The following is a 27,349-nucleotide window of genomic DNA, read 5'->3' as shown; positions in this document are numbered from 1 at the left end:
GTATCTTCTCAGAACACAGAATTAGTAGTCATTCAAGAAAATATATATTCTACTATTTAAGCTAGAAAATCAATGTATTGAGTGTGAATAGTATCTTGTTGGACTCCTGGTAACTAAACATATACAATATTTTGTCTGCTTTGAAATTATTGTGACAGTGCTGAAAAATACCTGCATAAAAAGTGACAAATGGGTGTGTGATATTATGTAAGGGAAAATAAAGGCCGCTTTAAAAACAGGTTCTCTAGCGGTGAAATATATCATAATTTTTTTAAGTACAAAAAAGTTACCAAAAAAGTATCATAGCAGTCAGTCCTGTATGTATCCAACATGTAATTAATTATCCATCCTATGGGATGCAAGTCCTCCTGTGACTAGAGAGATAAAAGATCAAATGCAGTACAACAGAAAAAAACCCCCTTCCTAACAGCTTTCCAAAACTGGAAATGGAACTTCCTCATCATTCACTTTTGCAGTAACAACCACTCAAACCTTAGGGACCCGCAAAATTGTTTTAGTTTTAGATGAGTAACAGTAGTGACTTGCCTGATGTATAAGGTGTTCTTTGCTCATAATCACTGTTCAGTGTAGAACCCCCCCTTCAGCCCAATACATTAAACTTTCTGTGGGCAGTTTTAGCTCAAGAACTATGTAAGTGCATACTCATAAAGTATATAATTTAGAAGTAATCTTTAATTCTGATTCTAAAGATCTATGCTATTAAAGTCTAACACCATTTTATGAAGCTTGTAACGGTCATGTCTGCTGATAGGAAATATTTGAAAATCTCTGAGTGTATTATTTTTAATGCTTTGGTGTTTGTCAGTACATTTCAGGTGGGATAATACTTTTAGTGTCCATAAAAGAGAACTTGAGGACTTTGGTTTCTCTGTTTGCATAAGCTTCTGTACTAATGAGTAGAACATCCTCAGATGGATGCACTGACAGCAGGGATTTGGCAGGCAGGCTCCCAAGCACTGATGTGGTTTGCTCTGGGCATGGAATTCTGCCCATAACAATGAGGCAAGGACTTCATATGAAAAGGGAAAAAAACCTCAAAGTATGGATCAGAGACAGAAGAAAAGAGCTGCCTAAGCCAAGGACATGCTGCTTCTTCCTTAATGATACTAATATCCAAGATTTGTGTACTTGGCAGTGTTCCTGGATTTATAGTTCTTAGTCAGAAATCTTGGAGGCTTAATGCTGCTGCCAAAATGTTAGATGTCTAATGCCACTTGAGACACTCTAAAATGCTTCACGTGATTTCCAGAAGGACTAGAGTCTCTGAGATGTCATCATTGCATCTTTCCAGCCTGTGATGAGGTCACATACCCAAGTGCAATCTCAAATGGTGGCAAATGCCCATGTATAAGAAAACTGAAGGGAGTTACCTGTGCTTCCCCAGCCAAGCTGGGTGGGTAAAACATGTTTATGTGCATACACCCACATATATACACGCACATATACTAAACTCAAAACCCCAGCAAAAGCCTTTCTGCTTCTCACTGGATTAAAAATTCAGCAGAAATAACCTTATAAAAGAACAATCAATCATCCCCAGCAAAAAATGCAAACAAACAAATCCTATCCATGAATTAGGAAAAAAACCCTCAAACCACCTCCAAAATGAAAAATTTAAAAATAATTTAATGTCAGATTTTTTAATTGCAGTTGATGTGAGCCCACTCCAGAGAGACAGTGCAGCTTTAGAAAGTGGATGTCATAGTCATGTCTGGGAAACAGTAGAAGAGTAGACCAGAGAATGAGATTTTCTTACACAGCTAAATACCTTCTACATATGCTGCACAAGTGAAGAGGGTTAGGAAATGGTTCAGATAGCCTTACTAAAAGATTCAGATTGAGTTTTGAAGTGGTGTGAGAGAACTAACTTCTAGGCATGTGATGGTTAAAACAGACTCAGACCACTCCCCAAAATCCTTCCATCACCTCTTCAGTCAAGCTACTTTGTGGCCCGTTGACAAACACAAGAAAGTTCACTCCGTTAGGTGCGCTGGGTCGACGCTTCTGCGAAAATGGGGAATTCAACCCTTGCAGCTCTCAACCATGGAGCCCAATTTATACAAAGACACTTAGATGGGCTCATTTTGTCAGAGGAAGTGAAATACCAGGAACTTTGCATAGAAGGTAATAGGGTGGGGGTATTTTTTGGTTTGTGTTGTTTGGGGAGGCCAGGGGATTTCTTCTTTCTTTGTGGGGAGTTTTTTCCAAATCTGGAATTATAACAACAAGATGTTAAATATATAACGAAATATATATAAAACAAAAGCTTCCACTATATTGCTTACCTATTGTGAGTACTTGGCAGATGCATATATATCAAGACTGGAGGAATAGCACTTTTTTTGGAAGTATAAGCAACTTTTTCAAATGACTTAGTAAGAGGTATGAAAAATAGGAGAATAAATGGAGCTTGAGAGCAGGAAAAGGAATTATTCATCTTCTGGTTGTGTTTTGCATGAGGAAATAGTGCATGGTTAATACTGGTTTCCAGTGACAGTAGAATAACACTTCCTAATTAGGATTCTGGGAAAGTGACACAAAGGAGGTAGATTAGTTTTCTTTTTACCACATTTGCATCCAGTGATCAAAAATGCTGGAAAGAATTGGGGAATAATGACTCTTGCAGTGGATGATGGCATCTGTAGAGAGGCAAAAAATTGCTGACTGGATACTGCTTTTACAGAAATTCATGTTTTGCAGAATTAAAACCTCTAAGGCTGCATGTTGCTATGGATAATTTGTTCAAACGTGGAAGGAAACATTTCCTCTCTGCCTTCCTACCTATTTTCCTTTTCTGAAAATGGGATATACTAAAATACATCAGAATGCTAAAAAGAGAAGTAAGGAGGATATATGAAGGAAAGGATTTGATTCCTGATGTTTGCAGAGCACAAAGGCCTGCATTCTTATATTCTTAGAATCAGGTTTAGTATCAGGTGAGATAACTTGTTTCCTTCAGGAAAAAACCCAGATACATTGACAGTGGGTGTTAATTGTGCTGTTTAAAGTATTTTTGTATACTGTATCCTTTTTTAAAACTGCCATAATTTACTAATAAAATTGTTGTGTATTCAGTTCTATTTTAATTAGAACTGAAGTAGACTTAGAATACTTTCTAGAGATGAAAAAATAATTGGCACTTTATTTAAATAAAATGTAAAAGTTTTTTTAACACCTAAAAGAAATAGGGTTGGGTAATAGAGAGAATAATAGTTTTTTGGCCCTAAATACGCTTGGGTAGAAAGCATAGAGAGAAAGAAGAGAGATACATCCCCTTAAAAACAAGATAGGGGGCGGGTAGAGGCACGCATGGTTGTTGTTTTGGGTTTTTTTGGTGGGTTTTTTTTTGTGTGTGTGTGTTGTTTTTTTTTTTGAAAGCACAGGTGATGAAAAAATTTAGCTATGAAAAGAATATTAAAGTCAGCAGTTCAGATTAGTAATATTAATTTATGTTACAAAAGGTGAGAATCTTTCTGGGTGCTCACTGTTGGAGGGGTTCTGAACCTGAGTGTGGGCTTTTAAAGAACCCTGATAGTTAACTGCATTGGCAGACTAATGGTGCCTTTTGTCATTGTACAATAATAATAATAATAATAATAATAATAATAATAATAATAATAATAATCACATTTCTGCCTTCCCCTCCCTTTGTGTGTTAGGATGTGTATGAACGAATATTTGTTTCAGCTTGTTGGCTGGGGGGGTTTCCCCCCTCTATTTGTCTTGATTGTATATGTATATCTAGCTCCATGGCAACAACTCAACCCCTCAGCCTGGGTAAATACTGAAGTCACTGAGTATGAAAACAGAAGTTTTCGTTGCAGCATTGACTTTGCTCCATTTAGTTTGATGATTGGTGGGTTTTTTTCTGTTTGTTTGTTTGTTTTTAAACCTTCAGTACTCTTGAAATATTGTGTGTGTTTTTAATGCTACATGAAATATTAATACTTAGCCTCCTCTTACTCTCATACCACACTGAGGTCATGAGCAAGAATGTATGTGAGTTCATACCTGTAATTATTTCTGGTAGAGAGGAGGTTTGAATATCTAGAGTAGTTGGTTATTATCTTTGACCTGTGACGCTTTAAAAAGACACTGCCAGCAGAAAAGGTTCTCTTAGATTCAGATACATTAATAGTATACTTAGCAATTGTAAGTTAAGAGTTACTTTTCTCTGATGCCTTTGATCAAAAGTGTTCAATTGTGTTCATGTTTGTATTTTGCTATTAAGAAACTAGTGAAGTAATGTTCCGTAAGGCAAGGTAGGGTTTGGTTTTTTAACTTCAGGTGAAATTGTGTTTGGTTGGGATAACTATATTTAGAGATCCATTGCTTTCAGAATTTTCTTTTGAAGGAATGGTTCAGAAGTTGTTAGGTTTAAGCAGCTGATAGAAAATGAAATCTTAAATGCTAAATGATTAGGAAAAGAAGCATGTGTTTTTACTGTTTACATGGACTGTCATGTGTAAATCCCACAACAGGTGTCATAACAATTTAGCAATTGAAAGCAAAGCTATTCCCAGGTCCTTCAGTATCTGTATTGACAAATGCATATCATAATCTGAAAACCCTAGACTCATAGAATCATTTAGGTTGGAAAAGACATTTAAGGTCATTCAGTCCATTATAAAACAGTGTTTCCCTTGAAAGAAAAAAGGACTGGGCCAGACATCTTACTACTTGTGCAGGAATTAAATAAAAGGAAGCAACCTCGTAATCCTCTGGCTATCAGCTGGATTACTCTACATTAGTGATTTAATGAGGACCCTAAATGTCCTGCAGATGTCTCTGTAGTTTCTAGAAATGTCTATTGACTTGAAAAATATCAGATAAATAAAGCAGTTCATTAGTTAGGGGACATAAGAGTCTTTTCTCCACCTGGGAGGAAGAAACCCATAATACTCTCTCGTTCAGTTAAATATCTAGCATAACAGCAAGTTTGTAATAAAGGTCTTGGTATATATAGAGTGCAAACCCAAAAGGTTTGGGGAGGTAAAGACAGGTTCCTTAAAAGCCATTTCAAGGATTTTTGAATGGGAAATTTAACTGAACTTTGTTTCAAAATGAGTTTTACTCTCTCAACCCATTTCCAAAGACTCTCCAATGGAAAATCTCCCATCAGAAAAGCAAGTTTTACAAAAGAATAGTGAATGACACTTACTTTAGGAGCTGTAGAATATGTTTGTTCATAAATTAAAATTTATTTCAAATAAAATTTTCTAATTGGTAAATTTTAGTTCTAAACAAAATATTTATCATAGTTATGGATTGACTGTGTGTGTGTATTTAAGCTTCTGTTTTCAATCTGTGTAACTTTTAATGTCTAAGTAGGTGTTATCTGTCAAGTGTTGAAGCAAGGCTCAGATATAAAAATATCCCTTCCCTTCTAAACATAATTTAAAATGTGACATGTGCATGTGTTACATTTGTGTGTGCATATGGATTAACAGATAGTTATAGAAAATATACTAAAATAGCAGGTTTGATTACATGGAAATCGGGTTTGATTAATTACTGCTGTAAATTGCTCTGGCACTGTGCCAGCTCGGGAGTGCATTGCTCTAATGGAGTGACAACTGCTGAGGGGAGGAAGCTGCATCTGAAAGCTGATAGCACAGTAGGAGAAATGGTTGGCTGTGCTTGTGTGCTTGCAGGGTTGTTTTTAAAAACAAGCAAACAAACCCAAATAAATAAATGACAACCCCTCATGGATAAACAAAGCCCTCACTGCTACTGCTTCCCCCAAAAAACCATCCACACCTCCAAAGCCAATTACTGTTCATTGAGAGCACAGGGATGCCAGATCACAGGGAGTTTCTTTGTGGATTTTTACGTGTGTCTTCTCAGAAATAAGTGCTAAGGAAAAGCAGCATGTCTGTGGTTTGAGTGGAGCATTTGATGGGAATACGGCGGGTGTTTGAGTACTTCCATTTTAAATTAAGTCTCGTTAGAATTTTCAGTGTTTTCAAGAGAAAAAATGGCCAGTACTGCTTAGGATATCTGACAGACTAAGGAATGGCTAGTTAGATCTTTTAGATCAAAAGACAGCAGAATGTACTTTCAGTTTTCCAGCTTTCTTGAGGGCTTTGTTTGCTTACTATTGAGATGTACAATGAAGGCCTAGAAAAAATAATTTTTGGGGTATTTTAGATGTCATTACTGTCTCAAAAACAATCACAAGATTTGTTTTGTAAGAACGGTGGATGTTTTAGGCAGCCTGTATACTTTGGAATTGACTAACCTTTACATTAAAGTACAGTGTGGAAATTATTTTTCTTGAAACATAGTAGTGAGGCTTATATAGTCCAGTTCTGTTTTTCAGTACAATTGTGCAGTTCTGCTGAAACCAGTGCAACAGAAATCAGTGTGACTTTCATGTATCACAATGTGAGGCATTGCTCCTTTTCTGAGCCTTGATAAATGTTCTACGTGTGTGTACATTTTCTTTAAATACTTCTGTCATTTTGGGGTCACAGACATTTCTGAGTCAGGGTCAGAGCGCTGTTTTCTTCTACTCTTCTTGTATCTATGGAGTATGGATTAATGGCAGGTATTCAACCTGGCTTCAGATATATTGGATAAAGACAAGCTGAAATTTACATTTCTAACTGCATCTTAATAAATTGCAAATTGAGCTAATGTTTTTAATTTTAATCAAGTGATAATTTCTGAACTAATTTTGTCTCTGGCTGGTGACATATTTAATGTCAAAGAGAAATTAACAGTAAGTACCATCTAAGTTCCAATTGAAGAAACGTTTGAAATGTGTTGATAGATTTTTACATATTCATTTAAACATAATAAAATAGTCTTCCTAAAAGTGGCATCTGAGTAGGTGTAGGATCTAATTAGTTTACGACAGTAATCTGAATTAACTCTGGTCCACTAGAAAAAAATGGCAATAGTGAACAATTTTCAAGCATTGATTCCACCTAGTGGTAAAAAAATATTATTACTGGTTTACATAATACATTTCAGAATACCATGAAGTTCCTGTTATATATAAAGAAAGAGGAATTAAACTGTCTCTTTTGTAACATGATCTATACATGTGCAGTACTGCAAAAGCTGTTCAAAGTAGGCGGCTAGAATTTGAACGCTTCAGTGATTGATACTGATAGGGATGGTTTAGATAATGTTTCAAACATATTTACTCTGTCCAATTAATAAAAATCAATTGCACAACTGAGTGAGAGTAATGAGGACTTTGTACAGGTTTTAAATAGTCCTTTTTATGTGTGTATACATGTCAGAAACAGGCTTTTACGGTTTGTTTTTTTGAGGGATTTTTTTTTTCTTAAATCTGTCTTTGGAACAGAAGTTTGAATTCAGGTAACGTGAAGGGTGTGGATATGGGTTGGGAATTCCTGGCACAATCATCAATGAGATTTTGCAATGAACCATGGTGGAGAGATGGACTTGGGGAACACTCACCTGGCAAAATATTGACTTGGCTAAGTTCCCAGAACTGTTTCAGAATGGATCTGCAGAGTTCATCCTGTGGGCACAGGGAGAAGGTGATGTGTGCTGGGGGGAGGCTGAAGAAGGCAGAGCTCCTGCTTCTGGAGGTGATACCAGTGTGTGCCAGGCAGTAATGACTATAGCCTTGTGTAATGTAATCTGGCAAGAGCAGATGATGCAAACTCCCTTCCTCTGTAAAATATTGCCCAACTATTCTTTAGCAACTGAAAAACTTGACCCTTTCCAATTACAGTAACAAGGGAAACCGTCTTAGCCCCAGCTGATGTAGGCCCAGTATAAAAACAATGTTTATCCTTGTAACATCTGTATGTGATAATTAACATGGAAGACAGTAACACAGCTGATTCTGACTGATGTATGTCGACTGTCTTTGTTTTTTCCTTTTCATTTATAGGTACTTGTTTCACAGTGGCAATCCAGAGCATCCAGGAGACATACTTCTAAACACCACTGTAGAAGTTTTGCCTTTTCAGGTAGGATTTTTTTTATTTGTGTCTTCTCTGTTACAGGATAAAAGCTAAGTCTGTTTGTTGACTTTTTTAAAAGGATGAGGAGACATAAATGCTTTTTTAAACCGTATGATGATGTTCTGATGTTCTCATACTTTTCCTTCTTTTAACTGGATATATTCACAGAAGACTATTGTAGCTTTTCAGATGTTCATTCAGGGTACAGTCTGCTACAAGTGCTGTTGGTAATTTCGAGGTGAACAAGGTCATTTTCTTCCAGTTCAGTGCTACTATTTAAAACAAACAAAAAAAACAAACAGTCTTTCCTCTCCTATGTATTTTGGGAAAGGGGAAACCTAAGTCAATCTGCTATTTGACTTACTAAACAAGTCTTAGTTCAGGGATTGACACACATCCAAACCCACTAGATTCCAAAATATATAGATTCTTAAATAGAATGTGTACCTTTCTCCCAATTTCTGATTTTTTTTCCCATAAATTAGCCAGTTTTACCACAGGAGAGTACTACACTATCTAAAGTATATTCTTGTTTGAAGTCGGACAGTATGGGTTCTTTTTCTTCAACTAGATATTATAGCTAACTATTTAGATCACAAAAGACTGAGAGGATTAGATATTACTTCAGAAAAGTTTATTTTATTTAGTGTTAAAATCGCAAAGTATGTCTATCTTGCCCCATATACCTAGTGTAGGAATCTTGAAATCTATGCTGAAATTGCTGTATGTTGAATCTTCTTTTTTTTAAACTTTCTTTTTATCTATTTTTTGAAGTAAGTAGTGACTGAGGAGTTCACATCTCCATTTTCCCTGTCTGCCTTCCTTGGAGCAGGCAAAAATAGGAAATTCTTACTATTCCCATCCTTAAAAAGAAAATTGTTAGTTTGATTCTAACCATATAACATGACACGTGGGATATTATGTCATAAGATCTGAGGGGTTTGTTTCTCAAAAATGTGAAAATACATTCAACCACAAAAACAGCCCTCAATTCATCTAAGCCCAAGATACAAGAATGCACCAGATAATGAGCAAAAATATGCATCAGGCACCTCTTTTTTGGCTTTACTTGGCTGCGGAATGTCCCTCACTGGAGCCTCCCTTAAGGAAGTAACGCTACAGAGGTTCTATTGCTATTGATACAATATGTGGAAAAGGTAAACAGGAAATTCTGCATCGGGCCTGTTCCTAAGCCACTGGTGTCAGCAGAAAATACTGTCAGTAAAATATTGTCAGCTGAGGACAGCAGCTCCTGAGGGCCCTGTTTCTCCACTCTGGACTTCAGTAGAGCTAGAAAGTCATTCAAGTTTTTTAACCCTGATCTTCCTTAAGTAGAATTCAGAGAAACAGAAAACAACCCTTAGAAACCAGAGTACCCCCAGACTGGATTTGTCTGGGACTCAAGCAGCATACTAAAAAACCCTCAAGACAATCTATAACAAAAACCTGCCCCAAACACCACCACCAACAAAGAAAACCAAAATACCTGCCCCCCAAATAAATAACCAAGAACGTTGCCACCACTTTTTCAGCAGTCTTAGTTCAAAATAGGAATTTAAAAAAAAAAAAAAAAGCTGATCAATTTAATCTCCATTTTGCCAAGCATTTTTAATTAATTCCTGGGAAATTCTTAAAGTGGGTCTTTCAGTATTGGATCATGGTTTTAATTTTCAAGCTGTTTTTTCAAGCTCTGCTCTACAATTATTGTTTTTTTGTTCTTATTAAAAAAACCTTACTGATCCCCATCCATATAGTGAGGCACTGATAACTGTGGTGCTTCCCTCGCTGGTCTCTTGGCTTTCCATCACATCTAAAGTCTTAGATCAAAAAGTAAGCTGTAAGTTTTCATTTGTGCAAGAGAGAAAGCTCGTTAAGCCACAGAAAAAGAAGGCAGGTCTGCCTTTGCTTGTCTCCTACTGTGTATGCCAGTATGTGCTGAGTATTCTGTTCACCTGGCAATTACCACGGGAGTTTCATGGGGCACTTAGAGTACTTGATTTTTCTCTGTTGAAGCCAACTATTGTTCAGTTCTGGAACACTGCTGCTCTTGCTTTTTTTTCTTTCTTTCTTTTTTTTGCTTTTTTTTTTGCCTTTTTTTTTTTCCTCATCTAAGGCTATAAATAACTGTATTCCAGGCTTGTTCTTAATTACTTGGAAAAAATGGATCGTGAATATATAAGAAGAGTGCAGACACATCTGTCTTTCTCTGGCAAAGTCATATGTCAAAATAAATTATCTTATTTATGCTTTGTTGTTCTAGAGTGAAGAACTGGTATTAAGCAAAGAAACCAAAGACAAACGCTTAGAGGATGGTTACTTCAGGATAGGTATGTAACAGTAGAAGGAAATGTGTATTCTTACTATTGCAACTCTTAAAGACATCTTTATTAAAACCAAAAAAAAACTAAATCTGAGTTTTTATCATTCATTTTTGGGTACATGACCCTGTAGGCTTTACTTAATATTGTGTCCACTGATTCTTTTCAGAGACTGATGTACTAAACAGAGATCTCTTGTGACTCTTAGTTGTAGTGCAGCTACATCCAACTTTTCTGCCAGGACTGATCGCCTAGATTATAATAGAGGCATTTCCAACTTTTGTAAAATCACCTCCTCTGTCCTGTGACTGCATGAGTGCGATGGTGTGAGCTGTGTGCTTGGCCTGGATTTGAACCCACCCTACAGACAATCAGCTGTCTCATCACAGGATGAGATTTGCATTTCAACAGCCAAGTGGCTGTTGGGGAAGGTGCCTGGATACATGCTGTCAAGGAAGAGAAATTTTACACCTGGATTTTAATTTGGTGCTGGACATAGTTAGGGCAATCCTGTTGTAATGGAAGCACATTTTTTTGTCATAATAAATTACAGTTGTCTATGGTTAACTGTGAAGTCTAACTGGGGTTTTAAATTGAATTCTTACTCATCCTAATATAATTGAAGATGCTTTAAATAGGAATATGTTATGCATGAATGATATCCCTTGTCCTTAATCCTACTTGAAAACACATAAGCCAAAGGCATCATGTTAGTTCTGTGATATTAAATGAATACCTGTGTCAAAATCTTGACTGAGTTCGAGGTGTTAATGCCTTTAGACAGTTTCAAAGCTTTTATTCTTATGTGTAATCCTGTTCAGATGGGTGTGTGCTGATGATGTGCCCCATATTGTTTCCTGCTGCAAAACTGGATCTGATGTCAAAATCACTCACTGCCTTTTATTTTGGGAACGATACTAGTTTCACTGTGATTCTGTCACAGTGATGCTGTGAATTGTGATACTGCAGATACATTTTCTGGATTTTGTACTTCAGTTTGTTGAGTAGGTCTTAATTGAATATGTACTTTTGCAGGGAAGTTTGAAAACGGTGTAGCTGAAGGAACAGTTGACCCCAGCCTAAATCCTATTTCATCATTCCGGCTTTCAGTGATACAAAATTCAGCTGTTTGGGCAATTTTGAACGAGGTAAGGGGTGGTAGAACATTGAAAACCATAACCAGTGAATGGGAGATTTCTTCATTTTATTTTGAACCTCAGACTTTTGGCTGACACTAAAAGTAGTTACTTCTTATTACTTAGGAATGTAATACACTAAACCATGACTTATATTTTTTCTGATTCTCTATTTCAGATTCATATTAAAAAGATTACAAACTGATCATGGAAATCTGCTTTAGAGGACAAAGAAAGAATCATTGGAAATTCTTCCTATAAAGTCCGACATCTTTAGCAAGTCACAAATTGAAAATACTGAGCATGCACCTTATTCCTAATGTCATTCTTTTTCACTTGAACTCTACCTCTTGTGAAATCTACTGTAGATGAGAAGATTGTATTTACCCCTTCTTATCTGATCCATCCAGAAACTGATGCTCCACACTGATAACGTTTGTCCGAGGCCCAAGTTGTCCTCCACTGTAATGTGACTTTACCATCTTATGGTTGCAGAACCCTGCTACGCTTAACCTGTACTATTTTGATAGTATAGTAATATAGAGTTGTACATATTGTTACATTCCTTGAAGAAAAAGAAATATAATTATTGTTAAATAAGTTTTATGAAGGGGGTACTTTCGGAGTTCCATTTATTTTCTATAACAAGAACCCTCTTTTATAGACTGTCAGGGATATATATTAAAAATGCTAGGGATATTTAATTTATTAAAATAATTTGAAAAGTACATATTTTTATGCAGTAAAATTTTAAATTGATATAGTTTTTTTATGAATTCTCTAGTTTAAGTTATCTTTCTACATTTTTCTTTGGAGATGCAAACATAAATTAATACCATGTTTCAAATATACTGCCATGTTTAAAAAAAAAGGTTAAGTTTCTAAATTATGTAGTTTTATACACAGAATCTGAATGATGTTCAGAGGCATAAACAGAGTTCTGAAGAGCATTATTCTTTGGGGCTATGAAATTCCACTATGTACAGTTTGTAGCCACATAAAAAGCATGTTGAAATGTCTTGTTTCATATTATGTACTAAATCTGCAGTGATTTTAGATTGAATCCATTGCATTTTAGAATAATTTTTTTTTTACTCCAAACCAGTTCTTTCTAAAAATATTTGTAAACATTTCCTAGGCTGAACAAATTCATTTTCTGTACTGAAGAAAATCATTTTCCAGCTTTGCTTTGGAGTGACAAGAGGTTACCTTTTATCAAAAGAATGAATAGTAGATACATTTGATTTACAGAGGTCTCCTTTTAAAAAGTTCTGTTATTGAAGTGTTTATTTTGGATACATAAGTGAATAGTTACAGTTTATTTTCTTCCTTTGTTTAAGAATAAGGTCTTAGTTTGACTCCTTTATGGGTCAGTATCGTAACTCGCACCAACTATAGTAGGAACTGAATTTGGCCTCAAGTTAGTACCCTGCCTTTTCATTTCAAAGGAAACAACAGTGATCTTAAATGAATCAGAAATTCGGTCAGGAACAGAATGTAATCTGGATTACATCAGAGTGGAACTGTTGCAGTATTAATGCTGCTGCTTTTCTTTCTGCTTAGCTGCTTGTGTGTAAGGACTCAGGCATGGGAAAAATTCAGTTAGTCAGGAATGGCCAGGAGAAATCAGCAGGATTTCCTCCCTTTAATAGGATTGAAGTGCCTGATTGACATTGGAGGGAGGCATCCATGCTAGCTTGGGTATTCTCAGTTGTGCTGTGAACCAGCCTCCTGGAACTGACATCTCAAAAGCTGGCCAGCTTTCCCTGTAGAAAAAAACCACACTCTGCTACCCCCAACAGAGAATCATAGAATCACTTATGTTGGAAATTACCTTTATGGTCTTTTTGATCAGGGCACAGATGCACAAAACCTGTTTGCAGGTTCCCTGATCTAGAGCAGGGGTCTTGAATTTGTACTTCCCCATTAAAGTTTGGCTGACAGATTTGGCCTCTCTTTCATGATATAAGGAACAGGAGCCTGAACCTACCACTCCATCACACCCTCACCACTGGGTTATGGTGTCAACATGCCCTCTCTTCTGCCTTGTTGCCTGGAGAATTGTGCCATAGCTTTGACAGTTCAGCAATATTCAAGTTGAAGAACTTTACTTCTACCGACTGCTGTTGTTTTGGTTTAGCTATGTTGTCTGGGGACACAGGGAAGACAAGATTTGTACACAGAGGTAAGACTTGTTTAGACTGACTGGTGTAAAATCAAGAAAAATAAGTTACCAAGTGGACCTTGTTTACTTTTTCTGATTGCATCAGATCGTATAAATAAAAACTTACTTGGAAAAGCTTGTGTTACCCATAGACTCTGAGAGCATAAGCTCAGCACTGGTCACATAAATTAGGATTATTCTTGGATTTAGGAATGTGGGTGACTAGGCTCTGAATCCTGTGTGTCTCTAGCTTATTGTGGTGCTACAGCCCCATTTGTTTCCTGTATAATGCCCTGCCATCAAATTACCAACATGCAACAGCTTTTTATCACACGTCAGCTAGCAAAGGTCTGAGAAACTATTTAGGTTTTCTTCTCAGCTATGTCTGTGAATGAATGATGCAAGTTATTACAATCCAGACTGCAGAAATACATTAGATATTGCAGTTTCTTAATATAATTAGTTTTGCTGACAGTGACCTTTTCCATATTCCGTGAGTCTGGAAGTTTACTGGTACCATTTGTGTAAGAAAGCTGTGTGCTTATTCTCAAAGCATCCCTGTTCCTGACATTTCACAGTAGTTCAGATGAATCACTGCTAATATACTTAAATACATAGAACCCCTACCACATTGCTTGCAAGACTGATTAGTAGCATATTTAGTTTTTAAAAATGTTGAGAAGAAATTTATCCAAGACAACAAATTAAACTAGTAAAATGTGGGTCGTTTTCTAAAGACTGATGCATTTTTATTACATTATAGTAGTAGGAGTTGACAATACTCTGGGCTGCTTCAATACTTTCAATGTTCCTGAACTTACAGGCTCTCTAGATAAATGTTCCACATGAAGACAAATTCTGTTTCATAGATCCAGGTAAATTCAGAGCTGGTTTAATCAGGCAGATTATTTCTGCAGACAGCTATTCTGGGCTTTGTACTTTTAAATTCCAATCTCCAGGTCAGGCTGAAGTGGTGCAAGTCTCCTTCCTGGAAGTATGGTTAAGTAAGAACATCTGGACTGTTTGGCTCATCAGCCTTTTGCTTGGGTACTCTTTGTGACTGGGTCTGCACCAGTAGGCCAATGTCTCCTGCACGTCTCCATTGGAAGGGACAGTATTACCATAAGAGATCTTAAACCTATTACCTGTTTTGAGGGAGTTTTTCCCTACATATATTCCATTTCAAGTTATTTTTGTTGTGACCTTAAAAATCCCCTCAAGGCTGCTGAATCTTAAGAGTTATCCAATAATGGAAAGTGTTTTAAAAAAACCCTGCACTATCCTATGCTCCTGTTAGCTCCATCTGATGCTGTTAAAGCTTCACAAAAGCAAACTTTTGTGAAACCAAAGGCATAGCCAGAAACCTTCATTATCTGGGCAGATGGACTTCTTATACTGGATGCCAAACAGACTGGCTGATGTGAACATTTGCTTTTCTGAGCTGATCAGGATTGCTTGGGACCAAGGAAACACAAGATTGTCAGTATTATCTTGCTTTGCTCATTCAGTGGGTCATCCTACTGAAAACTTTGTAAATAATGTGAACAGGATGTGATAATTAGAGTGTTTCTAAAGCACTGTATAAGGCTTTGAGCTTTTGCAGGCATCTCAACCGTGTGTTTTCATTGATGGAAAAAATTCCTATGGATATATTCACTTTTTTCTGTACTTAAAGATGGCTTAGAAAAATTCAGATAGATGTGATTCATGGACCAAGAAAAGACTGGAGTCTTCTGTCGTATCACTGCTTGTCTAGCTGTTTCGAAGCAGTTTTTAAACACCTTGAGTCAGTTTAGAGCAAAGCTATTTATACTTTGCCTGTGTGAAACACAGTTCCATGAATGAGCTGAAGTGTGATTAGTCTTTGGAAAAATTTGGGAACTGTGTACCAGTTTCCTTCTTTTTTCTTTCCGCAGATATATTATAATTTCAGTAATCTCTGTCCTTTGTTGGAAATACTTTCTCCAGATGAAGTATCATAGTAATTTGTAGTTTGCTTCTAGCTTGGAAAGTATTATTTTAGTCTTGTGGGGGAGAAGAAAAATGAAATCTTCTCCAACCTTGCTCCCCTAAAATACATGAACCCAAAGTTTTATGTTTGTTCTTACTAGGAAGGATGTATTCTGAAAAAGCTAGAACAAGTAACTCTAGCTAGAAAGGAGAAAAAAAAAAAGTCCTTGTGTTTTTAAATCATCTTTACAATCACCAGCATAAGGCTGAAAGCTACTAAACAACTGGTGTTTTCAGGCTAGCATTGATTGCTGATGTAAAACACACAGCCCATGGAGACCTGGTGAATTAATCCTTGAGTGTCACCTTTCTGACCTTAGTGGTCTCTAAAGGGTTTTGCTAAGTTCTGCTGTATACAGTGAACTGCTGGGAGTTAAAGTAGCTTCACTTTGAGAATGATGAAGCCTTCTTTCAAGGGGAAAAACGTTGATATCTCTAAAGGGAAGGTACACAGGCCCCGAGTACTTCAATGGTATTGCAGCACAGAGCACTAAATACAAAGTATTTTTACTGTTGAACTGAAGTGGATGATCAGCAATGCCAGGATTCCTATTAGGGAAAAGGTGTACAGTTAGGCTGCAGCTGCCTGCAGGACAGGAGCTTTTGTGCTGTTAGCCAGGGAGGGAGCAGATCCTGACTGGAATCCTTCACCTTCCATGGGTCAGCAGTTCAGTGCTTTCCTTGTTTAAAGGAGAACGTCGTTCAGCATCTGCTGAGAGGGAAACATGAATCTCTTCAAGCCTTAACAGTGGCTGAAACACACAGTACTGTAAGATGCACTGCCAGCATATTTGGTATTTTAAGATAAATTATAGTTTTTCCTTAGAGATCAAATTCTAGTATTGAAATTGTCTTACTGTAACCAGTTTACTCTTGTGTTGTTTTAGAAACTGAATCCTAGTGCTCATGTTTCATGCTGAATGCTGCATTGGAAAGCTGTCATCTTCACTTTCCATACGGTATTGTTGGTGATGGTCAGTTTACTTCTGCCTTGTGGACTTCACAGCTGCAGGCAGTGCCATGAGCCCACCCCTGTAGCCAAACCAACTTGTACTTTCCTTTCATGTTCATTGACCTGCCACTTAGAATGGTGGATGTAGTAATACCCACTGGACTGTTAGAGATTGGGTTTAAAACTTGCTGCTATCTTTGGAAACCTGATATGGGTCATGTTAATTGTGCCTTTCATCACTGTTTCTTCTGTGTGCCAGAGTTGTCCATGTATATTTGAAGTAGTCACTGAAGTAAATCTGTTCTCACAGTCTTTCATACAAGGAGAGGACAGATCTTTATCTAGAGACAGTTGTTGCTTTACCATCGCAACACTATTGAGATCTGTACTTTCACACAGTCCCAAGGCAAGGTATTCCAATATTACTCTTCAAAAAAACTGCTTTTTGGTGTCACTTAAACCCCTCATAACGTAGAGCTTATGCCAGTATGTGCAAAGTATCTGCAGTAAGAGTTATGCTACATAGACTTGTTGCAGTTAAATTTAAGCTACAGAAATGTACAAGTAACTTGTTTTTAGGAATGTACTGCGAAAGTATTTGAACAAAATTGCTAACATGTTTACTGTTGTAAATATTTTAATAAAAAAGGACACTTCAAACTTTTTTACACAATTATCTACAATAAAGAGAAATTTACAACCATTTACAAAATGTTCTTAATTTTTTCTTTACTGTCAAAATGGCTAAGGTAGAAACAAAATAAACATTAGATACATGAAGTCCTAGTTTTATTTCACTCTGTATTTATAAAAGGAACAAAGCATCTTGGTGAAGTTCCATCCACATGCTAATGAGATCAAATAGAGCATGATGAGAAGTGCAAATGGATACAAAAGAATAGCTGTGTTCTTCAAAAAGGGCAATGCTGAAACAGAAGCAATATTGAAGCAAGTATAAAGTAGTGCTCTTTAAAAAAGGTGCTTCATGTAGAGTAGCCTTGGGGCAAGGCAGTAATAAAAAACAGTTCTGCTCTGCTGTCCTCCTCAGACATCTCTGCCCTACTAGTCCTACAGTTATCTCAATATGCCTTGGGGAGCTGTTTTACCTAAAACTATGGTCTTAAACTCATTACAGGATTTTTATCTAATGCAAACATCTTCAAGTGGATTTACAGAGGAACAAGAAAACTAAGTTGTGGTGCTACAGGTCTAATACAAGAAGGGAACTTGGTGAGATGGAGAATATAGATTCTTTGGTTAAGATGTCCACCCAGCTGAAAACTTGGACTGGTACATTTCTGTCACACTTCATTTACCACAACAAAAGAATTACTTCAACATGCAGCTAAGCCTCTGCTTTACAAATAATATGCTAAGATCAAATTAATAGCCTGAAAACATGCTCTTCTTTTTAGTCAAACGAATACAAAAGAAGTTGATGTTACTCACCACTGTATCCTAGGAATGTCACGTAAATGTAATAGCCAATTGCAATCAGCCATAACGTATTCCCAACAAAGTACCCAATGACAGAATCAGATATGATGACATCTGCAAGAGATAACTGCTCTCAGCCGTTTTGATAGTGCAACATTTTGAAGCAGAGAGCTCAAAGTATTCTACTTACAGTTGATGAAGAACAGCTGGATAAAATGCAGGATGACTAGAAGAGGGTAGAAAGCATTCAGATGTACATCAAAGGCATATCCCCACTCCACATCATAATCTCTGTTCTGCTGCTTCACTAAGTACTTATTTGAAATGAACCTACATGAAAAGATATTTGAGACTGCTGTTAATCTGAATCTATAAAGCTGACTGACAAAACATAGGTTTGATGTAATAAGTCACATGTGATCCCTATTATCCACCACAAAGTTTCTGCTATCTGAGAATAAAAACATGCAAGAATCATGCAGACCAGACTATTGTTAAAATGGTTTTGTTAAAACTATCATCACATCCCTTGCATGCTACAGGCAGCTGAAATACCCTGTGGGTAATACAGAAACAAAACTTCTTTACAAAGAAGAGATCAGTGGTACAATTTATCAGTGCAGTCACAAGCTGCCACTTCTCTCTGTACACACAGGGAGATGACTTCAGTGAAGTGGTTGTAGAGGATCAGCACACCTCACACAGAGATGGTTTATTTCATCTCTACAGAACTGAGGCACTGCAAGGACAGGAGGAGGGCAGGAGAGTGCTCATAACACGTGCCCATTAGGACTGAAAAGATGTGCAAATGCAATGGGTACTGCCCAGTATTACAGGCTACTGAATGAGCCTCAAGTCTCTCTTCTTCAGCTTAAGCTCTGCTGACATCAAAATATTTGTCGCATTTAGAAGAGGAAGAAGAAGTCAATACATGCTCAGAAATAAGAGATCAGAGTTTTCATGGAAGCTTCCTCTGATCTACTCTTTGTGCCAAGGGTGGGATTGCAAAGAGGCAGAGCCTGGGAGAAAGGTGAGGAGAGGTGAGGCAAGAAGGAGTTTAGACTCTGTTAGGAATGGGGGGAGCTTTTGGGAAAAAAGGTGAGCCTGCAATGGAAGAAGGGACTTGAACCAAACTCAAGCCAGGTGACTGGTATTGAGGCCTGCAGGAAGCTGACCAAAAGACAGAGGAAAAGCAGCAGATGGTGAAGACTTTCTGCCTTAGAAGACTGCATCCTGAAGCACAAGTTGCTGGAGGATGGGGGCAGACAGCATTACTATAAGCTCTTCCCCAAGCAATTTATGGCTTGCTGTCCCAGACCTTTCATCTATCAGCTATGTTTCTTTTATGTACCTCATTCTCAATTTTGCAATTACAAGCAGGAGTTCCTGAGGCCACTGTCAGGATTTGCTGCTTTTCCAGTCATCATCACTTCAAGATGTCAGCTCCATTCCTAAGAACTCTTAAATGCCCTTGCTTTCTTAAGTTCCTTGTAAAATAAAAATTGTCTCTTTGGTGCCCTCCCCTTGCTGCAGCACGGAAAGAGTGGCTTCCCATAATTTCATGGTTCCCTCACTGCTCCAGGACACATCTGTGGTGCTGATGAGGCCTGGATTGTAAAATGACCTGCTCCTGTATCTCTACTTCTGCAAGTCTATGGAGAGTAGAGGATAAAACCGGCAGCACTTACCTACAAAGCAAAAAGGTGCCAAGCACAAGGCAGAACAGATGTGGCTGTCGTGGCCCTAGCTACAGTCTTCAGCAAGAAGCACAGGCCAAGTGTATATTACTTAAACTGAATCATCCTCAGGTTTACACTACCTGACTCATCCGTTCATTATTTTGATTGAATAGCTTTTTTCTAAAAATCACCTTTTGTTTGTTTGTTTGTTTGTTTGGCATTACTGCTGAACATTAACCAGCTCAGGAAGACAGAAAAAAAAGCTGGAACCTTCATCATTATACAGACCTTCTCACCATTTAACTTTGTGGGAAATAGTAAAGAAAGAGATGTATTCTTTTTTAAGGTATCATTTTGATACAACTACTACAACAGCATAAAACCTATAGTCAACACCTGAGTGTAAGCTTACCCCAAAGAACCAAGTGTCTCACAAACAGCAGAGGACTCTCTGTGTCTGAACAGCAACACTGAACTCGGCTTCAGAAATCACTACTTACCACATCAGAGTTGCAATCAGGAGCCCAACGCCTACGCAGTCTATGAACACAACCCAAAGTAGCAGTTTTATTGTTTCAAAAAAACCCATGTCCAACACAAATCCAAATCCTACAGTAGACACTGAAAGCAGAGAAAGATCATTAAAGTCAGCTGTGGAAACAAAAGCATGAGATCTTAAACTGATGGGTTTTTTTTCTGTTATGAAATCTCCAGTTTCCTTTTTATTTTTCCCCCCAAGATTTTCACTCCAACAGCTTAGGTTTTTTTCCACCAAAAACAATATATAATGCAATTTATTCATAATATGAACACTCATCTGTACTTGGGTCTAATTGTAATGGTTCACCCAAACTATTTTTTAAAAAATTCAGACAATGCTACAATAGAACATTCTTTATTTTATAAAAGCTCCTTGTTAACCCAAACCACATGTGTAATTCTATTTCAGTTCAGAGTTTTTGTATTACAAACAACAATATACTATTTAATAGAAGGCAACTGAGACAATACTGAATTTGCAGTTCAGTTATTTATATTAGCCACTTTTTTATAGCTCAATTCTTCAATATACAGACTCTCACCAGGGCATTTATGGTAAAAACAGTGTTTTATCCATAATATTCAGGTAAACCAAATATTCAGGTTTTTTAACAAAATCACTGCCGTGTGGCATAGGGTTTTCTTACTGTCTGTAAAGTTACAGTGAACCATGCAGTTTAAAATGCAACAGAAAATGAGTTGCAATGGAGAGATCAACTCAAGACTACTGAGTACGACTTTAGCCTACTCCGATTTCTACTTCCCACCTTAACGGGTGGGAAAGGCTAGGCCTTTTTCTTCTGTTCTACTTTGATTAAAAGATCATCCATACAGATTGGTCCTTTTTGTGTGTGTGTTACCAGAAGGAAAATAAACGTTCATCCCTAAACTTTCCCTCCCTCTTCTTTCTGCTCTCTGTTCTCCCGCACTCACCGCAGAGCCAGATACTGAGCAGCACTAGGAAAGCAGGATCATCTCTCGCCCATTGGTCCTTTGTCTGTTTTCTGTAGTGAAAGTTCCTGTAAACCCTCTGCGGTGAAGTGAACAGGTAAAGCATCTGCCAAAGCGCAAACTCGAAGTCCATCTGTCGGAAGTGGAAGAGCCTCCGGAGGTACTTGTAGCGTTTCGCTCCGGCCGTGTGCCTCGCAGCATCTCTGGGGCTCAGAACACCATTGCCCTGGCTCCCAGAATTAACCAATGTGGTTGGCAGCATCTTACTAAAGAAAGAATTTCAAAAGATGGATTTGATTTTGCACACAATATGGGGCACAAATAAAATCACGCAGCGCAGGCCACTTCAGCTGCAACGCTGAAGTGACAAAAACTGAGCACAAGCGTAAACAATGACATTTGTTGGAGCAATTCCAGAGGAGGCCATGGAGTTGGTAAGAGAGCCGGAGAACCTCCTTTAGGAAGACAGGCCAGAAAGTTGGGGCACTTGAGCCTGAAGTAGAAATGGTTGCTTGGAGGCCTCCTAGCACCTCCTTATATATGAAGGGGGAAAACAGGGAAGCTGGGACTCTTCGTCAGGAACTGCAGTGATAGGACAAGGAGTTACGGGTACAAACCGAAACAGTTTAGGTTAGGTACAAGGAAGAAATTCTTTACTGGGGGAGGGGGGGGAGGAGGCTGGGTGAGGCACTGGCACAGGTTGCCAGGGAGGTTGTGGACGGCCCAACCCCGGCAGCGTTCAAAGCCAGGCTGGATGGGCCTTAGAACGACCTGGTCTAGTGGGAGATATCCCTGCCCACGGCGGGGGGGTTGGACCCGGATGATCTGCACGGTCTCTTCCAGCCCTTAACAGTGTACGATCCCATGACTTAGGAGCGGCCCGGCGGCCGCCGCTGACAAACCCCGGCCCCCCCTCAGCGGGGCCGCGCTGAGCTGCGGGCCGGGCGGCGCCGCACCCCCGAGCCCGCCCCGCGCTGAGGGTCTCACCTGCTGCCCCGGCCCGCGCCGCGACCCCCGCCCCGCCCGGCACCGCCGCCACGGCCGCCTGCCGCAGCCCTCCGCCACCGTCCGCGGCGCAGGCGCTCGGGATCCTTCCCGGGGCCGCCCCGTCCCTTCCTGCCCCCGCCGGAAGCGGCCGCAGCGCCCGGGATGGCGGCGGCGGCGGCCGGCGGCGGCGGCAGCAGCGGGGCGTAGCGCCGGGCTGGCAGCCATGCCCAAGTACTACGAGGATAAGGAGGAGGACGGGCGTGCCTGCGGCGGCGTGAAGGAGGACCTGCGGCAGTGCCTGCTGGAGAGCCCCTGCGTCCTGCAGGTGAGCGCCGCTGCCTTTCCGGGCCAGAGAGCCGCACGTCGCCCTTTTACGGCCTCTTACCTCTTGTCTGCAGCAGTTTAGGGAATTGCAGCTCCAGGGGAGAGCGCAGGTCACCGTAGCGAAGCGAAATCCCGAGTGAATTTCTCTGAAGTTGGAAGTAAATGATCCTCAAAGGCCCCTTCCAGCCCAAATTACTCAGTCGGCCGGAGCGTGGTGCTAATAACGCCGGCGTCGTGGGTCCGATGCCTGTGCTGGCCTTCCCCTGAGAGAGGGCTACATGATCCTCGTGGGCGCTTTCCAACTCAGAATGTTCGGTGATTCTGTGAAGTATTTTGATGTCTCTTTGACGAGCTGTAGAAACCAAATTTTTAATCTTTTTTTTTTTTTTTTTTTTTTTTTTTTTTTTTTTTTTTTTTGTCTACTAGGAAAATAAAAGCCCTAAACAATGCTTGAGGGAAGGACACTGTAGGAGTTTGCAAGTGACGTTCTTTGCATGCAAAAGATCAATGGTAAGTGTGGTGTGTCTTCTGCTACTGGCCTGGATGCTCCTGTCCTTTCCCCCCACTTTTTAAGAAAAACACTTTATTTCAGTAAGGTGGGTGTCATTAAGCAGAACATCTCTTGCCTTTGAATCCTAATTAAACTGTGGGTGTTGTACTCAGTTCTCATGAAGAAAAAACCGTAGAGTAGGAAAAATTGGAAAAACATGCTTAAATTGGATTAGGCTTAGAATATCGCAGGTAAGTGAGGTTGGTATTCTCACTATTGTTTTTAGTAAAATTTTGGGTTAAAAATATTAGTAGATTAAGTAATTGTAAGATGAAATGTTGACGAGCTATCATTTGCCTGTAAGGTCTTTGAAAAACATCTGTGTAGGGAACATTTAAATGAAGTGAAGTGAGACTTTCACTGTTGAAGCAGGATCTTGCATTGAATTAATGTTGTCATTAATTTTCTTGGAGTACTAGAATTCATGATAAATAACAGTTGGTTTTTTTTATATAATGAACTGTCCCATATGAAAATGAAAAGTCATTTTAAAAAGTATAATTAGAGAAAGTTTTCCGTATTTTGATAGGAGTTCCTTGCCCAGAATTTTTTTGCTTGTATTTCCATAACTTTTAAAACATACTAAGGATGTGGTAAAGATGGTATTAAAACTTTCCAAACATTACAAGTGCAGGGCTCATTTTAATTTTTATCTGATGAAGAGTGTACAGCTGAAATGGTACTTTAAACTTTTCTTCCATTTTGTGTTAGTCGTAGCAGCTTTTTGTACCTCTTCTGTATGAACCATATTAATCCATAAAGTGACAGATTATTATTTCTGTGTATGGGAAGATGTTGTATATTGAAAGTTTGAAATACCTATATGAAGCTGCAGTAGCAACTTGTGTATCTCCAGGTGATGTGCCTGTATTTTTCTGTCTGTGGATTGGTTAGGGAGCCTGATGAAGCTTAAGTTTCTAGCTAAATGCCTCCAGTCATGCAGGAAGAGCTGGCTCTTAAATGATTTAACTCTCCCAAATTTTAAGGCCAATGAGTGAAGTTTTTCTTGTCCTGTTAATTCTATAAATTTCAATAATCATGCCCGGTCAAACTTGTTATTTGTCATAAGAGTGAAGCTTCAAGAGTGTCCGAAACCAAGTTATACACTAAATACAGATATAATTTACAGTATGCTAAAATCATCAGGGGTTTTGCCTAGAAGCTGTTTTCATTTCTAGGAAAGAGAAAGTCTTATCAGTGGAGTAGCTTCAGTACACTTTAGATGTTGAAGTAGGGCCAAGATTTAAAGTGAAAGCTGCTTGGTTGTTGGACAAGCTGTGTCATCGTGAGTCTAGCTCTTTACAAATTTTGCTGCAGTTCTGAATTCTGGAAGAAGGTTAGTTAATGGTGTTAAAATAAATCTCCTCATATGAGAATATGGCTGAGTTGCAATCTGTCACTGCCATCTTCAAGACTGGCTATCTAACTTCAGAATAATTCTCCCAAGATCAAAGTATATTTTTCTGCTGCATTGGGAAAGAGTTGCTCTTTAGCTTCTGGAAGTACTGCACTATTGCTTTTATTTCAGCTTTACCATCATCTTTAGCCTTTCATTAAATGCTTTTTCTGTAATTTCCAAGAATAAACCTGCAGATTTTACAAGCTGAATGTTGTTTCTGGGTTTTTTTGTTTCTTTTTTTAATAATAGATTTATTTCTATTTTTTTTCCAGAAATTTCATGTATTTAAGTTATCCCTCTCCTCACAGACATTTGTAGTGGCTCCCACTTCAACCACATCTGAATCTTCCTCTTTCGGTTTATCAGTTACATTTGCAAAACTGATCTAAGCAGATTTACACTACCTTGTTTTTCATGGGTTCCTTGCCATCCTCCTGTGCTGTTCTATCATTAATGTTGTTTATTTCAGAATGCAGAGGAAGCTTGTCACATAATTTTTAACACTTATAAGTTTTGTGTGAGGTTTAAGATCATATAATGCCTCTTTCATCGGAATCCCCTGTGGCTTGTTAGCTACATCACTAATTTTCTTCTGCTTTATTCTGGCCTTTGTTCTGATGTTACAAAGTGCCAAGATAGAACAAACACTCTACAGTACTTCTTTTGGAAAATACCTGCTCTTAATATATTGTCTTCAATTTTCAGTTGGATACCAGGGCAAGATTCAGAGGAAGGAAGGGATACTGAAGTCTTCGTCAAGAGCCCTAGCCCTGCACAAACCAGAGACTAAAGAAAGAAGATGGTACCTGCTGCATCCATTCATGTAGCGTTTTTGTGGAAGGTATCTACTCCTGAGTATTCCAACAGATTGACCTGGATGTGCATTGAAATGTTAAGAAGAAGGCAAGCATAAAGCTGCAAGTTCTGGCCAAAATGGGTACCTGTCATGTATTTGCAATAAAAATGTGAAATCCAGAACAAACTGCAGAAGTTGTCATTCTGTTTTGAAGTGACAGTTGTCTTTTGTGACTTTGCTGTAAATTCTGATAGTCTCATACTATTAGAAATAATACAAGATATGGAACTGGGAGTTCACTTGATGTGTTGAGGAAGAGTTTCCTTAGTAGATTAATATTTCAGAGGGTTTCTCAGAATACAGCTATTTTCAGAGGTGAGGAGTTGACCAAGGTTGTAAAATATGTGTGCAAGCTGCTTCCTCTCCAGTAGATTTGCTACCCAATTAAGCTGTAACAGATGAGAGCAATGGTGTTTTTCAGTCCCACACTGCTGAGGAAGTGGGATTTATGGGAGTAAGAAGCATTAAATAATGCTTAAACGTGACTGTGGTCAATGTTTACTGGTTCTGTGTAAGAACTCCTTTTCCAGAGGAACATTTCCTTTTTCTTCCTTCAGTGTCCCCACCTCTACAAGCCTTTAAGAAATAAATGCTGCTGTAACTCTTACACATGGAAACTCAGTTTCAGGCAAGCTGATTAGAAGCAAGATGAAGAAATAATGAGAGGGGAGAGAGCCATAGTGACTTCTCTTCTTGGCTGAAGTTTATACCCAAGTGTCTTACATACATTCAGTCTGAACAGATGCATGCAACACTTATTGTTTCTAAAACCGATGACTTCAGTTAATGAGCACATGTTGATTATTTAATTCTGTCTGTCTTAAGCAACTGTTCTGTAATGAGTCAGAGAATGTTTATATTCCTTATATGTGTAGGACTTTATTTTTGCCACCTCAGTCAAGTCTGATTTCACATTTTTGTGTTCTGTTGATCATGTGGGAGCTAGTTCATTTGTTCAAGTGCTATAAGTGTCCTTTGTTTTCCACGGCCTAATTACCATATTATCTCTTTACATACACTGAAATGATGATTGATATCTATAAGAGTATTTTTAGCTTAACACTCTAATTCCAAAGTATTACTCACAAGTCTTTCTAGAAGGAAAAGCATAAAAAAGGTACTAAAAATAAATATAAAGGCACATGGCAGGTATTTAAATGTCAGAAGAGTGGGAATGGTATGTGAGTTTGGTAGTCAAGGACTCTTCCATGGTATGCCTTGCTGCGTGGGTTTGTAGGTTATTGTTCAAGTGGTCTTTATTTCTTTCTCAGCCAGAATCACTAAGCCTCACCTAATGGTGCTGCAGCATCTCCTTTTGGAAAGTAGCAGGAACATTGCTGCGTCATAGACAGACACATAGTTCTTTTTAGTAATCAGCTTGATCCAGTGGAGATCAAGTGTTAAATCTATTGGATATTTTATGGATTTAATAATTAACACAGGTATTATTTGATCCAATAGAATGTTAGTGTCAAAACTTCCTAATGGTTCACTAAACTACCTAGAAAGTATGAAAATACTGTAAGAGGTATCAAAATACTGATCTGCTCAAGAGACTGGTTCAATTCCAATATTGTGTAACATAATACTCTGTCTAAAGATAAGTAATTTTATAATTATCTTGGGACTTTGAGCACTGTCCTACTTGAGAGATATTAATGATCCTTTGGGAAAAATTATTTGTTTCATTAATGCCTTAAGTCCTATGCATTTGATTACAGCTTTTCCCCTAATGCACAAAATGTTTTTATTTAAATATATCGATGTTTTTGTCTCATGCCTTGTGCTGCATTACTGACTTCTACTAAAAAGTGCATGCTTGTATTCTTTGGTAGATTTTGCAAGATGGGATCTGTGAAATCTGGTTGGTGAGGACAGATGGTTGGCATGGCACCAGAAGGCCATCTAATTTTAGAATCACAAATATAAGCAGTGCTAATAATTTGTATTGAATAAGTAAAGAATAGAGTTTGCAAAGATGTCACTGTTGCTCTTGTTCCTCTCATTTGTTTTCCATGATGGAGAGTCAGAGGGTGCTAAATGCTGTGGAGACTGACGTTGCAGGCTGTGGCTCTG

General features: G+C 38.4%; 3 protein-coding genes across 8 annotated transcripts in view; 2 read left to right on the top strand and 1 right to left on the bottom strand.

The window, feature by feature from the left end:
* Window positions 1-13,723, top strand: part of MGAT4A (alpha-1,3-mannosyl-glycoprotein 4-beta-N-acetylglucosaminyltransferase A) — a 73,863-nt gene extending 60,140 nt beyond the window's left edge. For all 5 annotated transcript variants that reach the window (XM_066176563.1, XM_066176564.1, XM_066176565.1 and 2 more), the window contains 4 exons: window positions 7,898-7,976; window positions 10,231-10,297; window positions 11,324-11,436; window positions 11,603-13,723. In XM_066176563.1, coding sequence (XP_066032660.1) covers window positions 7,898-7,976; window positions 10,231-10,297; window positions 11,324-11,436; window positions 11,603-11,629 — 286 coding nt within the window. In that variant the 3' untranslated portion in view covers window positions 11,630-13,723. The remainder of the gene's footprint in view (window positions 1-7,897; window positions 7,977-10,230; window positions 10,298-11,323; window positions 11,437-11,602) is intronic.
* Window positions 1,630-22,302, bottom strand: UNC50 (unc-50 inner nuclear membrane RNA binding protein). Of its 2 annotated transcripts, XR_010719454.1 has the most exons (7): window positions 22,145-22,302; window positions 21,140-21,423; window positions 20,167-20,287; window positions 18,178-18,317; window positions 18,000-18,101; window positions 7,456-8,242; window positions 1,630-2,231 (listed from the first exon to the last, which is right to left on the bottom strand). XR_010719454.1 is itself a non-coding variant. In XM_066176569.1 (6 exons), exons 2-6 carry the CDS (start codon window positions 21,417-21,419, stop codon window positions 17,340-17,342), a joined length of 780 nt encoding a protein of 259 aa, XP_066032666.1. In that variant the 5' UTR covers window positions 21,420-21,423; window positions 22,145-22,249; the 3' UTR covers window positions 17,323-17,339. The 2 variants fall into 2 exon arrangements, 1 of the variants encoding a protein (XP_066032666.1); XM_066176569.1 differs by lacking the exons at window positions 1,630-2,231; window positions 7,456-8,242 and adding an exon at window positions 17,323-17,476 and having other exon boundaries at window positions 22,145-22,249.
* COA5 (cytochrome c oxidase assembly factor 5) lies at window positions 22,279-25,399 on the top strand. Its single transcript, XM_066176570.1, has 3 exons — window positions 22,279-22,469; window positions 22,895-22,978; window positions 25,123-25,399. The coding sequence occupies exons 1-3, from the start codon at window positions 22,368-22,370 to the stop codon at window positions 25,162-25,164; spliced, it is 228 nt and encodes a 75-aa protein (XP_066032667.1). The 5' UTR covers window positions 22,279-22,367; the 3' UTR covers window positions 25,165-25,399.
* Window positions 25,400-27,349: the final 1,950 nt, after the last annotated feature.

Source organism: Chamaea fasciata, unplaced genomic scaffold, assembly GCF_029207755.1.
Source record: "Chamaea fasciata isolate MVZ Bird 193981 ecotype frontalis unplaced genomic scaffold, bChaFas1.0.hap1 SCAF_2, whole genome shotgun sequence".
NCBI classification, from domain to species: domain Eukaryota; kingdom Metazoa; phylum Chordata; class Aves; order Passeriformes; family Sylviidae; genus Chamaea; species Chamaea fasciata.
The sequence above is the reverse complement of the archived record's forward strand: the minus strand, read 5'-3'. Positions and strand labels throughout refer to the sequence as shown.